Source organism: Pan troglodytes, chromosome 5 (assembly GCF_028858775.2).
Source record: "Pan troglodytes isolate AG18354 chromosome 5, NHGRI_mPanTro3-v2.0_pri, whole genome shotgun sequence".
NCBI lineage: Eukaryota > Metazoa > Chordata > Mammalia > Primates > Hominidae > Pan > Pan troglodytes.
In genome coordinates this window covers 44,654,111-44,670,209 of record NC_072403.2, presented here as the reverse complement: position 1 = coordinate 44,670,209, position 16,099 = coordinate 44,654,111, and the positions used below count along the sequence as shown (strand labels likewise).

The 16,099-nt window shown below is 38.4% G+C and overlaps 1 protein-coding gene across 2 annotated transcripts in view; it reads right to left on the bottom strand.

Annotated features, from left to right (window-relative positions):
- DNAH8 (dynein axonemal heavy chain 8) overlaps nucleotides 1-16,099 on the bottom strand; it is a 322,731-nt gene that overhangs the window by 254,798 nt on the left and 51,834 nt on the right. For both annotated transcript variants that reach the window (XM_063812416.1, XM_054686792.1), the window contains 6 exons: nucleotides 12,627-12,773; nucleotides 7,247-7,444; nucleotides 4,711-4,787; nucleotides 3,111-3,210; nucleotides 1,806-1,925; nucleotides 48-183 (listed from right to left, as the gene is read on the bottom strand). In XM_063812416.1, the coding sequence (XP_063668486.1) occupies nucleotides 48-183; nucleotides 1,806-1,925; nucleotides 3,111-3,210; nucleotides 4,711-4,787; nucleotides 7,247-7,444; nucleotides 12,627-12,773 (778 nt within the window). The remainder of the gene's footprint in view (nucleotides 1-47; nucleotides 184-1,805; nucleotides 1,926-3,110; nucleotides 3,211-4,710; nucleotides 4,788-7,246; nucleotides 7,445-12,626; nucleotides 12,774-16,099) is intronic.

Genomic DNA, 16,099 nt, shown 5'->3' with positions numbered 1-16,099 from the left:
AATCACCTAATCCCTACTTTGTAGGCTCATGGCAGTCTTATACACACCGTAATGCAACTGTGAAATCTCTCTGATCCAGGCTGTGTGATAGACCACCTCGAATTCCACCAGCACATAGGAGATCTTGTTATACTGACGGATGACAGCTTTACCGTCCGGACTTGATAAAATGTCTGAGTTTTTCTGTTTTTTTAAGGGAAAAGATTTACTTTAAAAGAATGCTGAATGTTTTTATATCCAAATAATGAAAGTACTTATATGTAAAATGATATCAAATAATTATGCTACCAGTTTAGATTCTGCCTCACAGTAAAACAGAGATGGGGAAGGCCATATCAGCAAGAAGCAGAAGTAGGGAAACATTATCAGTATATAGAGGGAAGACTGGAAAAGGAAACAAAGGGTTTAGAAAGAGAGAGGTCTCCAGCCCCACAGCCTGCCCCAGGCATTCAGTGTCTCTACCTCCTTTTCTGATCCCATCCCACTGTTCTGGACAAGATATAATTGACTGATGTTCCTTGAACCATGAATAACAGGGCAAATTCCTAAATTCCAGCACGCAAAAAAAGGTAACCATGTATCAAACGATAAAAATAAAATTTCTTGGCCGGGTGCCGTAGCTCACGCCTGTAATCCCAGCACTTTGGGAGGCCAAGGCAGGTGGATTACCTGAAGTCAGGAGTTGGAGACCTGCCTCGCCAACATAGTGAAATGCTGTCTCTCTAAAAATACAAAAAAATTAGCCAGGCATGGTAGTGGGTGCCTGTAATCCCAGCTACTCCAGAGGCTGAGGCAGGAGAATTGCTTGAACCCAGGATGCGGAGGTTGCAGTGAGCCGAGACTGCGCCACTGCACTCCAGCCTGGGCGAGAGAGCAAAACTCCATAATAAATAAATAAATAAATATTTAAAAAATAAAATTTCTTTATTTAAAAATCAAAAGATTTAGGTTTCGATTCACATGTCAAACAGGGCAATCTCTGCCCTCTCACCACAAAGTCAATCAGCAACTGAGTCCCCCGAGTAGGGACTCAGGGTTTTAATTTTTTTTTAATATTCAGAACAATGACACAAATGATGGCAGCAAAAGAGAAACAACAGAATCTTCATATTTAATAATGCTGAAATAATACAATTACTTGCAAAACTACTGTTTTGTAGTTATATTGTTCTATATTTCAGCAAAAGACACGAGATCAAGCAAACCAACTCCGCCTTGTGACTCTGCCTCTTAAATAAAATTTAAGAAAATAATAAGGACAAAGAAAAGACAAACTGGCAATTTCAGAATGCCAACAGGGCCCAAGACTGTCCTGTTTTTCAGAAATCTAATAATCTGAAGGACATAGAGAATGAATCAACTGTATTATATTCCGCTCTCAGTGGCAGTTCTTCATACAGGAATACACTCTTTGGCTTTATCTTCACCTTCACTGAGTATGTATCAGTGACCTATCTGCCCATACACAGAAGTAAGCTTCTGTGCTAGGCCTGTACTTTATTGTTTTCAAATTTTTTATTTTTACTTTTTAAAAGGCTTTACAAAGTGTCCTGTGTTATTAAAAGACATAAAATTATAAGATTCACTGACTTTGAGATAACTGTAATTAGACTGGCTTATCTACTAAACCTGAAGGAATTGACTTTGTCTCTCTCAAGTATATTTATAAACTAAATTTTCCTTGCCTGGTAAAAGAATTGGCTCGTTGTTGGCTACTTTAATGCACACAAATATTATAGGATACGATATATTTGTTATATTAAAACCACCAAAATCCACATATTAAAATTTAATTCTTGGCTTACAAAGAAATAATTGATGGGCTCACTTATCCGGCGATAGAGCTGCCTCACCCAGAGTATTTTTCCTGCTATAGGGGGCATGTTGCGAGCAAGAGGGGGGTCATCTTTCTGAGAATGATAAAGCTGTAATTAAAAATCTGATGTTAATGTTTGAATTCAATACAAGGGAGAAGGCAAAAAATATATACAGCTATATTTGTATTGTTTTATCATTATTCATGTTTTATATACAGTAGGTAGTCAATAAATATGTAAATGCACATCCGAGGTAACCTGAGATTTTGAAACAATGATGTTGACCATATACGACACTTAATTTTCTCTTCACCTTTATTTCCTATTACATGTATTTTTTTTTCTGCCCTTATCCCAAATTTCAAGGAGGTATTCAAACGGAGCACATAGCTACATATTAATATCTGTCATAATAGTATCTAGAGCCCATATTTCTATAGGCAAAAATACTAACTTAAACGGGCTTTGCTATACACACACCAGAAAACGGGGGCAATATGATAGTTTTTTTTTAACTTTTATTTTAAGTTCAGGGTTACATGTTTGTTTGTTTGTTATATAGGTAAACTCGTGTCATGAGGATTAGTTGTACAGATTTTTTCATCACCCAGGTGTTAAGCTTAGTGTCCATTAGTTGCTTTTCCTGATCCTCTCCCTTCTCCCACCCCCCAGTAGGCCCCAGTGTCTACTGTTCCCTTCTTTGTGTCCATGTGTTCTCAATGTTTAGCTCCCACTTATAAGTGAGAACATGTGGTATTCGGTTTTCTGTTCCTGCACTAGTTGGCTTAGGATAATAGCCTCTAGCTTCGTCCATGTTCCTGCAAAGGACATGATCTCATTCATTTTTTTTTTGGATGCATAATATTCCATGGTGTATCTACCACCTTTTCTTTACCCAGTCTACCACTGATGGGCATTTGGGTTGATTCCATATCTCTGCTATTGTGAATAGTGCTGCAATGAACATATGCGTGCATGTGTCTTTATGACAGAATGATTTATATTCCTTTGGGTACACACTCAGCAATGACAAAAACAAGCAATGAGAAAAGGACTTCCTACTCAATAAATAATGGTGCGATAACTGGTAAGATCACAGCAAAGAGGAGTAAATCTGGCTGTCCAGCAATATACACTGTCAAGCACCTTCCCACACAGAAGGGAGCGTCAATGCTCCTTAGCAGTGAAAGAATCACTCTGAAAAGCTTGGCATGAGACAATGATGGCAAATATTTTCAGATTTTTTTTCTTTTTGTGCTAATGTACCATTTTATTTATAAACATGACACTTGCCTTCTTAGTAGCATCAAGTTCAGCCACATAGTACTGAAGAATACGCTCTATTGTGTGGTTTATTTCTAATCCCAGACAGGGAATGTTCAGCTTCTGAAACCTAAAAGTAATCAAAGCTGAATGGTTAAAAAGTAAATGAGAAATATACTTAAGACTTGCTGTCATACTAACCATCCATTCATTCATCTGACAAATATTCATACCAGCCCTCATTCGTTGTCCTAGGACAAAGCAATGAACAAGATAGGAGGTACAGTCCTAGTTCTCTTGGAACCCACAATTATCTTATGGAAAAGACAGACATCTGCCAAGAGTAACAAAAATAATTATTTAAATTACAAATGGGTCAGAAATGCCTATAACTAAGAGAGACCTAGACAAGTCTGGGGATTCAAGTAAGACACCCTGAGAAAATGACAAACAGATTACAAGATGAGTGAGGAGATGGCTTAGCAAAGATAGAAGAGAACACATTGACTCTCCCTCTGCCAGTGTTAATTCCATATAATTCCATATAACCATTTAACCATAATCACAAAAACAACTTTGTCAGCTAAATGTCACTTCCATTCAGAGACTGAATGACACACAGGAAATACTAAAAACCACAACATTCTGGTAATAAAATGAATTGACATCAGCATACTACAGGTAAAAAGAGAGGGAGAGAGACAGAAAGAGAGAGACAGAGAGAAATAGAGAGACAGAGACAGAAGTCGCCAAGAAAATGGTACCTGCCATCTGTGCAGTACTGTCACATGTCAAAATTATGTTATTTCTGTTTTGACTTTTTTTACAATGGTCTCACCAGGTCTCCATCATTACAGCCGTGGAACCATGCAAAGCCAGACCCAACACTAGATCTGCTGGCTCTCAGGGAAGAGTTCCACAAGCGTCCCTGACACAGGTCTTGAGCCCTCCCTGTGCTGAAAGGGAAAGGCTTCTAGTCCCGCTCAGCCCTCTAATCTGGGATTCCTCGCCCTTTGAGAGAGTAGTGCTGTTAGGATAGAGGGAAAGGAAGCTAAAGGAGAGAAGATTTCAGCTGTTCATACCACAAAAAAATGTGGGGGACAGATAACTCGGTGAGATGATGAATGTGTTATCTGGCTTGGTTGTAGTAACCATTTCACTACATATTTAAAAATATCATGTTATCACCTTAAGTATACACAATTTCTTTTAAGGTGCAGGAGCCCTCAGGAGGGAAAATGGAAAGTTTTGGAATCTATTATTCTTAGATAACCTCACTTTCGGAAATTCTTTCAGTATGTAGAAGTAAACATTATTTGTTCTCTTTCCAACAATACCTATAAAATTAACCCCAAACATATGACATGGCTGGGGGCAGGGAGGGGAAACATGAGAAATAATTTCATTTTCTTGTTGAAAGACTTTCTGCTACCAAAAAAATGCAATTAGAACATATCATTCTTTATTTCAAATTTTTACCAGTCTATTTAGTGGTAATTGAAAAGTTTATGTTTGTAAGTTTTAAGGTTTATGTAGGACAGATTTCCAACAACATCCTAATTTGAAATTGTATTTTCAGATTTAAAGTTATTCCCCCCAGAAACTACACTGCTTAAAGTGTTATGAATACCTTTGAAGTAGCTGAAGAGCCTGCTGAGAAGATAAGATTTTCCCAAAACTACTGTTCATAAATGCCTGTATTTGTACCTAAAATAAAATATTAATATTTAAATGATTTTTGGTGTTAAAGAGATTGGTTTTGTTTAACAACAATTAATGCCTTTCCTACAGAATTAAGATAGCCTCAAGCCTCAAACACATCTACCATCTAAGCATCAAGAACTGCATCGTCCAGTATGATGGACTTTGGCCACACGTGGCTACTGAGCACTTGAAATGTCACTACTTAGAAGCAAGATGTCTGTAAATGTAAAATACATGCCAGATTTCAAAGACTTAATACAAAAAAGAGAATGCAATATATCTCATTAAAGATTTCATATTAATGACATTAAAATATTTAACATATTGGGTTGAATAGAGTCTTTATTAAAATTAATTTCACCTGCTTCTTTTTACTTTTATTCAATGGCTACTAGAAAAATTAAAGTGACATGTGGTTTGCCTTTGCAGGTCATTACCAATTGGATATTTCTGATCTAGAGAATTTAAAAAAGGAGTGAAGGTCCCTTACAAGCATTTTTCTTTGGGATATATAGAACTTCAGGTAGAGTAGTGTAATGACGCTATAGACACCAGGGCCAGCAGATGTCATTTTCTGACATTGCTGCTCTCAGAAACCTCTTTGCCACTGCTAAGGACGTACAAGAAGTAGAAAATGTTCTTTCAAGAGTCCCACCATTGGCCCAGAGTGGTGGCTTATGCCTGTAATCTCAGCCTTTTGTGGGGGGAGATGGGAGGATAGCTTGAGGCCAGGAGTTCAAGACCAGCCTGGGCAACATAGCAAGAACCCGTCTCTATAAAAATAAAAATAAATAAATATTCCCACCATCCCTAACAGTGAACTCCAAACTCCCGGTACCCAAAAGATGGAACTGAACCATTCTCTGCAAATTATTTGTATGTATAGATCATATTGGTATGGTCTATTAATATATACCACACCCATAAATCAAACACTGGAAAACGAAGAAAAATTAAAATTAAAACACTGATGTCTCAAGTAAATTATTTAACTATTAAAAGGTTAATATTGCTGTAATTTACTGAAAGCTAAAATTTGAATCTAAGTCCACAATAAAGCCTTTATAACATATAATCTTTCTTAATAAATCATAAAAATAATTTAAGAGATAACAAGTTTTTCAAAAATTCCCATTGCCATAAAGATTTAACTTTCGAAGCATTTTGGAAGCAAACTCCACCCTACCTAACCAGCCAAACACTAAAAGTAATAATTAAAATATAATATATCTTCGTATCAAAGAGTCTAAGTTTCAAAAACTGAAAGGAAATCTATGCCAAAACACAAAAAGTGTTATCGTTAGAATGGTAGAATTTTAGGATCTTTCTTATATATTTATATTGCCCAGGTTACATGTAATGTAGTTTTTAAAGAATTTTTTAAATACTTGAGAAAAACATCTGATTTTTCTCACTTTCATGGCAAGGATATCAGACTTAAAAAGTGTACAAAGTATATTCTTCTCCCTGCTTGTGTCTCCAGGAAATTCTGCAGCAAGAGGAAACCATTCCCTTGGGCTAAACGTAGGTTAACAGTAGTTTCAGTTAACAGTAGAGAGTAACTGAGGTCATATAGCCCAAAAGGTGAGAGAAAAACATCTTACAGTCTCATCTGACATACTTTCTGACTACCCTTCATCCATCTGGTGTCTCTTAATCTATGACACACAGGATATGAATGCCTCTTCAGAGCTGCCCTCTATAGCTGCAGAGAGAATGCAGGCATAAAGCATAAGGCCACAGGAAGAGTGATCCATCTTCCTAATCTGTTCTCAAATCTCATCACACTTGATAAAGAATAATGTTTACAAATGCTCTCTTGAGCTGGAAAAATAATATTGGCTCCTCGGCACAAGAAGCAAATACAAATTTTAACGTATATTAAAAATGAGGCTGGGTGCAGTGGCTCATGCCTGTAATCTCAGCACTTTGGGAGGCCGAGGTGGGTGAATCACCTGAAGTCAGGAGTTCAAGACCAGCCTGGCCAACATGGCGAAACCTTGTCTCTACTAAAAATACAAAAATTAACCAGGCGTGGTGGCACGCACCTGTAACCTCAGTTACTTGGGAGGCTGGGGCAGGAGAATCACTTGAACTTGGGAGGTGGAGGTTGCAGTGAACCAAGATCACTCCACTGCACTCTAGCCCGGGCAATGGAGTGAGACTCCATCTCACAAAAAAAAAAAAAAAAGAATCCTAGCTATAAAAGCCCTTTGGGCTTCTAGTTACTCTCTGATGTCTTTTATTGGATATGCTCATTATTCATTCAAAAAAAAACCCTTTAGTGGAGTAGTTTAAAAGTTACTCACACTGCAAATATGTTTGGTCAATGTGAAAGAGGAACTTAAAATAAATCATAAGTATAGAAACACTTACTACATGTGAATATTTACAAAAAGTACCAGATAGTACTACTGACTACTTTTCAGCTTTACTAAGTAAAAGTAGGTATAATTACTTACCTCTAAACCATTGATTTTTGTCATGAAATCTAAGAAATCTGTGTCAAATTCTGTCCTTCTTGGATCCAGAATGTCATATTGCTTTTTCTTAACCCCTTGGTATATATTTCTGAATTTTATTGCCATAATATCTATTCCTTCTATGGTAGAATTACTCAAGGTTGAATATGTTTGCACAACAGTTATCATTTCTGTAATCTTAAAAAGAGAAATGTTATTTTGCTTTTTTAAATGAGATAGCAGGCAACTTCCCTAAAATAAGCTCTTAATGAATCATTGATATAAAACACAAACCATTAAACAGGGCCTAGAATAATTTCGCTAAAACCAACCAGAGGAGATAAAACAGAAGACAAATCTCTGTCACCCGTCATTCTTACTCTTAGACTAAGACAGAAGATGTTCTATCATATCCAGAGAGAGTTCACAACCTTTTTCAGAGTTTAATCAGCTTGTCTTTCAAGGGTGGCAGGGAACTTGACTAAATAGCTTCATCCTGTGGTCTCTTGAGGATTTTCTGAAAATCATTTCACTGGATTACTGGACTCAAAAGCTCTACCATGCTGTTTGGCCCTCACTATAGTTCTGACAATTAACATTAGCACATATCCGCCTGTGTTCCGGTAAAAGACTGGTCCAAGAAGCTTGAATAATGGCAGCAATCATTCCTGACCCCTGATGAGACCTGGGAAACCCTCACAGTGGACTTCATTTCAGAAATGGCTGTCTTTGTCTCAACCTGACACCACCTACTTCACCAAAACAAACAAACAAAAAATTCATGTCCACAGGCTACTCCTTCCTTACACTTCCCCATTTTGATTTCTGCTTTAGAGAACAATGCTCAATGCTCTCCAGGGCTGGTCCAATGGCCAGAAAGGGAATAAACCTATTTTCAGAGAATCTTCCAAATACCACACACACCATGAAGACAACACCACTGATCCTCCTACATAGCCAGCAGAATTCATATGAATCCCTGTGTATGGCCACCCAGAAGGACTATTTTCAAAGCAACTGTTGCTCTTACTCCACTATTTCCATACACTTCCAAAAACCATTATCATCCTAGAAGCCACTCCAAACATGGAGGAAATACAGGCCACTGGGATTTACAGCATGCTGCGCATGCTCTATATAAACACAGGAACTATCTGGGTCTCCTCCTAACACATATACTCCACTCACCTACTTTAAAGAGCAAAAGCAAACTACTACTGGCTTGCTCTGTTATTCTAACCTGCTAAGACTGTTTCCTTTACCCCTTACCTCATTACTCTACCACCTGGCTCCAACAGCCAGAGACTAGGACAAAATTCCTGTCACTAACATGTCCTCTATTTTGTTGATTGGTTGGATGAGGGGTCATCTGAGGCAGACATGGTGGTCAGTCCCATGCTTGCCCTTCAAACTTAGCCAGTGTACCCTCTGTCCCCATACCACACAGAGCAACATAAAGCCAGCTGTGGGAATCAACCAAGACCATGCTCCTGCTAGTTTGTCCTGGCCCTGGCTTTTTCAACATCTCTCTATCAATGTTCAATCTCTCAGTACTCACCACCAATGCAGAGTCTCTCCTCCGGCTCACCAACCTTGCACCCTTTCCAGTTCTCGACTTGCTGTGATTCCCTTATCTCAGCATCACCATGAGTGGAGACCCTACCTCACCTACTAGCTCCAGATCCTCAAATCTCCCCCAGCAATACCAGCTCTCCACCTTTTCTCTTCTCTCCCACAAATGTTCAGGGTGAGAAGAAAACAAAACTGAAGATAGAGCTCTGGGAAACACCAATATTCACCAAAATTTACATGGCAGGAAGAGGAAGAAGCAAAGACTGTTGCACACATTTCGTTCTTGCTATTTAGGATTCAGTGCACCATCAAGTCTATACCTGCCATAAAAAGATGTGTTTCAGGCATCCTAACACTGACACACTAGAGCCTTCTTCACTTACTCCTCGAAGGGCCCCAACATATCTGTCTAACTCTGAAATCTCAGCTCTCCAACCCCAACCTCAGTCTTGTCTGCCCTTCAACTTTGCCACTTGGTCATTCCAACTTCGAATCTCGGCCTTCCCTAATAGGCTCTTAGTGCACACTTCTGGCTCTCCTCTTCATCTATGCAAGAGTTCACAAGGGTAGTCAAACAGTGGCCCCTTCCGTACCCCACTCATCAGAGGAAGCCCACCTGGGCAGCTCAGTAACCACCTCTTGTGGATTATGTAAAATCCTGGACATACTTCAGGGTTAAGTTCGCCAGCCCCACCTTTGAGAGTCTGGACACCAATATCCACCAATTATCCAATGGGAAAGATGCCGGTCTGTCGTTCTTAGCACAGAGGAGCTGGGATAACCTAGCAATCAGGATGCATTTCAGGTAAGGCCTCTAGGGGGTGCTACCTTAGCTCTGGTTGCTGAGCACTTGTGGCTTGAAGTTGTATTCTTCAAACCAGAGGCAGGGCTTCTCCAGAGACCACAGTGGGTGCAGCTGATGCAGCTGGTCATTACAGACCACTTCCTCTAGCATCAGAGGAATTCCTGGGCTGCTATTTCACAGATGGATGACCATTCTACTCAGCATTAGACCCACCCCCAAAGATCTTTACCACTAATAAGGTTTAGTCCTGAAACTACAAATTTCAAAGCGACACCCAGGTGGGCAAGGGTTCTGGCTCCAGGAAAATAGGGGTAACTGAGACCCACCTCCAGGTTTTTGCTCTAGTGGAGTCAGAACATTAAGCATCTTTGTCCTGACCAATGAGATCTATTTATTAATTTGACTTGTGCTAGTAGCCTAACTGAACATTTGCCCCCAAAAAAATCCCTATTGGCTGAGCACAGTGGCTCATGCCTATAATTCCAGCACTTTGGGAGGCTGAGGAAGGAGGACTGCTTGAGGCCAGGAGTTCAAGACCAGCTCATCAACATAGCAAGACCCCATCTCTACAAAAAAAAAAAAAAAAAAAAAAGTTTAATTAGCTAGGCATGGTGGTATATGCTTGTAGTCCCAGCTACTCAGAAGGCTGAGGAGTTCAAGGCTGAAGTGAGCTATGATCATGCCACTGCACTCCAGCCTGAGTAACACAACAGGACCCCATCTCAATTTTTTTAATTTAATAAATAAAAATGTTTAAAAAAATCTATTGTGCATAAAACAGCCCCATACAACACTTCCTTAGATATGACATCAAAAACACAAAGAAAACAAAAGAAAAACATGATAAATTGAACTTCATTAAAATTAAAAACTATCGTACTTCAAAGGACACCATCAAGAAAGTGAAAAGATAACCCAAAAATAAGAGAAAATACGTGTAAATCATATATCTGATAAGGAAGTTATACCCAGCATATATAAAGAACTCCTACAACTCAACAATAAAAAGACAAATAACTCAGTTAAATATATGCAAAGAATCTGAATAGATGTTTTTTGAAAGAAGATATACAAATGGGCAAAAGCACATCAAAATATGCTCCACATCATTAGCCCTCAGGGAAATGCAAATCAAAACTTCAATGAGATACCACTTCATACCCAGTAGAATGGCTAAATTCAAAAGGACAGATAATAACAAATGTTGGCAAGGATATGAAGAAATCATAAACCTCAGCTGGGCGTGGTGGCTCACGCCTGTAATCCCAGCACTTTGGGAGGTCGAGGTGGGTGGATCACGAGGTCAGAGGATTGAGACCATCCTGGTTAACACGGTGAAACCCTGTCTCTACTAAAAATACAAAAAATTAGCCGGGCGTAGTGGCAGGCGCCTGTAGTCCCAGCTACTCGGGAGGCTGAGGCAGGAGAATGTCATGAACCCGGGAGGTGGAGCTTGCGGTGAGCCGAGATCGCGCCACTGCACTCTGGCCTGGGCAAAAGAGCAAGACTCCGTCTCAAAAAAAAAAAAAAAGAAATCATAAACCTCATACTTTGCTGTTAGAATGCGAAATGATGCAGCTACTTTGGCAAATAGTTGGGGTTATCAACAAAAAGTTAAACATGGATTTGCCATATGACCTAGCAATTCTACTTCTGCACATATACCCAAGAGAAATGACAACATATGCCCACACAAACTCTTGTACACAAATGTTCATAGCAACATTATTCATAATAGCCAAAAAGAGGAAATAATCCCAATGTTCATCAACTGATGAGTAGAAAAATAAACTGTGATATTATCCGTACAATGGAATATTCTTCAATGATGAATGGAATGAAGTTCTGAAAAATGGTATAATATAGATGAGCTTTGAAAACATTATGCTAAGTGAAAGTAGCCACAAAAGACCACATATTGTATGATTTCATTTATATAAAGTGTCCAGAAGAGGTACATCTATAGAGACAGAAAGTAGATTAGTGGTTGCTTAAAACTGGGGAGAGGAGAGAATGGGCTGTGACTGATAATGGACATAAGGTTTCTTTTAGTGGGAGTGAAAATGTTCTAAAATTAGATTGTGGTAATGATTGCACAACCCTGTGAGTACACTAGAAAACATTGACTTGTACAGTTGTAAGTGGGTAAATAGTATATTAATTATGTCTCAATAAAGCTGTTAAAGAAACAAATTTAAAAAACAGCTTCAAAGAAGTATGTATGAAGGATCCCACTCAGCAACTTGGTTCTGTTCATTACTCATACTTTCCTGTCCTGGCTTGATCAGGAAGTTACTAATAAAAATAGGCTTCCAAACATGTCTAGGTCTTCAACCTATGTAATGTTCCGCATTACTTTCCAATAAATGATGAACAAGATTCTAAATACTAGCAGGATCCAGGGAATTAGCGAAGGTGGGGGAAGAATACCTAAATGAGATCTTTACAGACTTTTCAAAGGATGACTCCAAGAAGTCTCTGATATGGGCTGGCCTATATCCCCCAAAAAAATGTCACTCCTTCCCAACCAGTCCTAATAAATTAATCAAACCTATGTCTGTCCAGAAAAGATATCACCCACACAATGTTTATGTATACACCATATACACTGGCTCAGAAAGAGGACATGCTTATACATCCGGAGATTCCACAACTACTGACTTCTATCAGGCATTGCAGGTATTTCATCTCATACTTTTTCTCAGCCTAATATAACAGTTAAAAGCAGAGCCTTTTAAGTTGAAGTTTCATAGGTAGAGGTAAACTGAGGTCTTGAGAGATGTGAAAGTTGACCATAGTGTTTGTGTTACTGGCAGAAGGCAGTAACCAGGAATGAAAAAATAAGTTATAATAAAATGCAGTGACCTATAAGTAATATTAGACAAGTCATAACAATAGTGGACAAGAGATCAGGAACAATAATTCTCAATGGCACTACATAAAGTACAAAATCACCAAAAAGGTGTGGTGTGGAGTGGGGTACGATGACTGCATAATGCTTACCTTCTCCAGTCTTTTGCAAAAAGCTTCAAATTTTCCAAATATATACATTTCTGAAACCTCAAAAGATTTTTCCCCTGAGGATTCTGAAATCAGTTTCCTTGTTTTATGAAAAGATGCCTGATATTCCTTGAATAGAAAAATGCAGTCCTATGAGAAAAGTAAAAGAAATAGGGAAAAGAAAGTGAGACATTTGTTCAGGAATCGAAAATTCAAAAACTCTACCCTCACACAGAACTGATCAAACTGTGAAAATCTGTATAGTTTTTTTTTATTTATACCATATTTTCATCCTCATTTCAACCTCACTTTTATTCATCCTCATTGTTTTCCTTTAACTCTTATCCTACATCAAAGCATACCATATACTGTTTGTTTTTACATTTTCATGACAATTAGAACTCCCAAGAGGTCCAGAAATTATCTATCAAGACATCTCTATTCAGTTCGCATCCATCTTAGAATCAGCATTCTTTATGCACAGGTATATAAAATATGAAGTTTCTGTCATACGAAGCTATCATCTGACAATCATTTTTCCAAAAGAAGGTCATAAAGTCTTTGATGAGTACATTGCTGAAATCCTAATATTTGACTACAGATATACTGGTCTGGTTTGTGAACATAATAGAAATAAAAAAGAGAATAAGATTGCTGGGTAGAGTAGGAATTAACTATTATGTCAAGCTAACATTTCCTAAACACCAAATCTTTTTTGTTAATGTTAAACTTTTTTGAAACCATCAATACCCAGTCAAATCTTTATCATAACGCCATTTCTCAGATTCTGACTCTTCTGCCTCCTCTTGCCCACATAAGAACCCTTAAACATTGGGCCCATTTGGGTAATCCCCATATCAGCTGATCAGCACTTTAATTCCATCTGCAACCTTAATCACCCCTTGCCATATGTAACATAACCTATGGATAGGTGCTGAGGATAAGCACACAGACATCTTTGGGGGCCATTATTCTGCCCACTGCAGCCACTAAATCAGAATTTCTGCAAGTGGGACTCAGAAATCTATATTTTTAACTAGCTCTCCTATAGTGATTCCTATAAATATTCAGATTTGAGAATAATTGGCCTCATTCTTTCCTCTATCACAATCTCCAAAACAATTATCATTGCTCTCTTTGAGGTCTCTGATTATTTTTCACTCATTCAACAAAAATGACTTGGCTTGGGGGGCTAGGGGAGGGATAGCATTAGAAGAAATACCTAATGCAGATGACGGGTTGGCAGGTGCAGCAAACCACCATGGCACGTGTATACCTATGTAACAAACCTGCACATTCTGCACATGTATCCCAGAACTTAAAGTATAATAAAAAAATTTTTTTAATGAGTTGGCTCTGAATAACAGTTCTCAGATAAGATTCTGAGTAACAATTCTCATTGTTTCCTCCAACTCATCCAAAAATTATTCCTAAAAAGTATACACTGAAAGTTTCCTGAAAACATTTCAGATGTAATAGAAACACTGAACTAGAATTCAGAAAACCAAGTTCCCATTTCTAATTCAGTCAGTAAATGGCTAGTAATCTTTAGGACCTTAAAAGAATAATGAGACCACATTGCTAAATTCTATGTAAAGAGTTATGGTTCCTGCCAATTGGCAAATTTGGGGGGAGTAATTTCTGACTCCTATTCCCAAAAATAACAAGAGAAGCTCTAGAGGAAAACATGGAATCCTGCAAGTAGCAATAAAAACAACAGAAATGAGAAACTCCTAGGAAGATGATAAGTTGTTTTGAATCTGGGTATGAGGGGACCAAGAATGATTAGGAAAACAGAAAGAAGATAAATAATATTAGTAAACAAGGAGACATCTTATATAGTAAGACAAAGTTTAGTAAGATAATATTATCAACAATAAGTCAATAAATTACAAATTTTAGACAAATTGGGGAAATTCCCCAAGAATATCAACTTACTAAAACTGACTCAAGAAGAAATAGAAAGTATAGTTAAATAGTTTTTTTTAATAAACAGGCCGGGTGTGGTGGCTCATGCCTGTAATCCCAGCACTTTGGGAGGCCAAGGCAGGATGATGGCTTAAGCTCAGGAGTTTGAGACCACCTGGGCAACATAGCAAAACCTTGTCTCTACAAAAATAAAAAAATTACCCAAGCATGATGGCATGCACCCATGGTCCCAGCTACTTAGGAGGCAGAGGTAGGAGGAGCCCTTGAGCCCAGGAGGTCAAGGAGGCAGTGAACTTGATCAGGCTACTGCACTCCAGCCTGGGTGACAGAGTGAGGCTTTGTCTCAAAACAAACAAGCAAAATAAATAAATAGATAAATAAGCAATAGTGTATTTGCAAAGCATATATATGATAAGGAATTAATATCCAGAATATATAAAGAAATCCTACAACTCAACAACAACAACAACAAAAAACCCAAACAACCCAATTCAAAAATGGAGAAAGGGCCTGAGTAAATATTTCTCCAAAGATATACAAAGGGCCAATAAGCATATGAAAAGATGCTCAGCCATCACTAGCCACTAGGGAAAGCAAATCAAAACAACAATGAGATGTCACTTCACTCCATACACATTAGAATGGCTCTTATCAAAATAATAGAAAATAAAAAGTGTTGGCAAGGAAATGAAGAAATTGGAACCCTCCTGCATTGCTGGTGGAAATGTAAAATGGTGCAGCCACTGTGGAAAATTGTTTTGCAGGAACTCAAAAAGTTAAACATAGAATTACCATAAGACCCAACAATTTCCCTTCTACCTAGGAATATACCCAGCAGAATTGAAAGCAGGGACTCAAACAGATACTTACACACCAAATGTTCATAGCCGCATTATTCACAATAGCCAAAAGGTAGTAACAAACCAAATGTGCATCAGCAGAGGAATGGATAAAAATATATGGACTATACATACAATGGAATATATTACTCAGCCATGAAAGGGAATCAAATTCTGATACATGCTAGAACATAGATGAAAATATTACACAAAGTGAAATAAACCAGACGCAAAAGAACAAATATTGTTTAATTCCACTTATTTGAGGTACCTAGAATAGGCAAATTCATAAAGACAGACAGTCAATACAAGTTACTAGGGGCTAGGGCAGAGAGTTTGGGGAATTTTTTTTTTTTTTTCTGAGATGGAGTTTTGTTCTTGTTGCCCAGGCTGGAGTGCAATGGTGCCATCTTGGCTCACTGCAACCTACGCCTCCCAGGTTCAAGTGATTCTCCTGCCTCAGCCTCCTGAGTAGCTGGGACTACAGGAGCCTGCCACCACACCCAGCTAATTTTTGTATTTTTAGTAGAGACGGTGTTTCACCATGTTGGCCAGGCTGGTCTTGAACTCCTAACCTCAGGTGATCTGCCCGCATCAGCCTCCCAAAGTGCTGGGATTACAGGTGTGAGCCACCACGTCTGGCCTGAGTTTGGGGAATTATTTAATGGCTACAGAGTTTCAGTTTAGAATGATGAAAAAGTTCTGAAA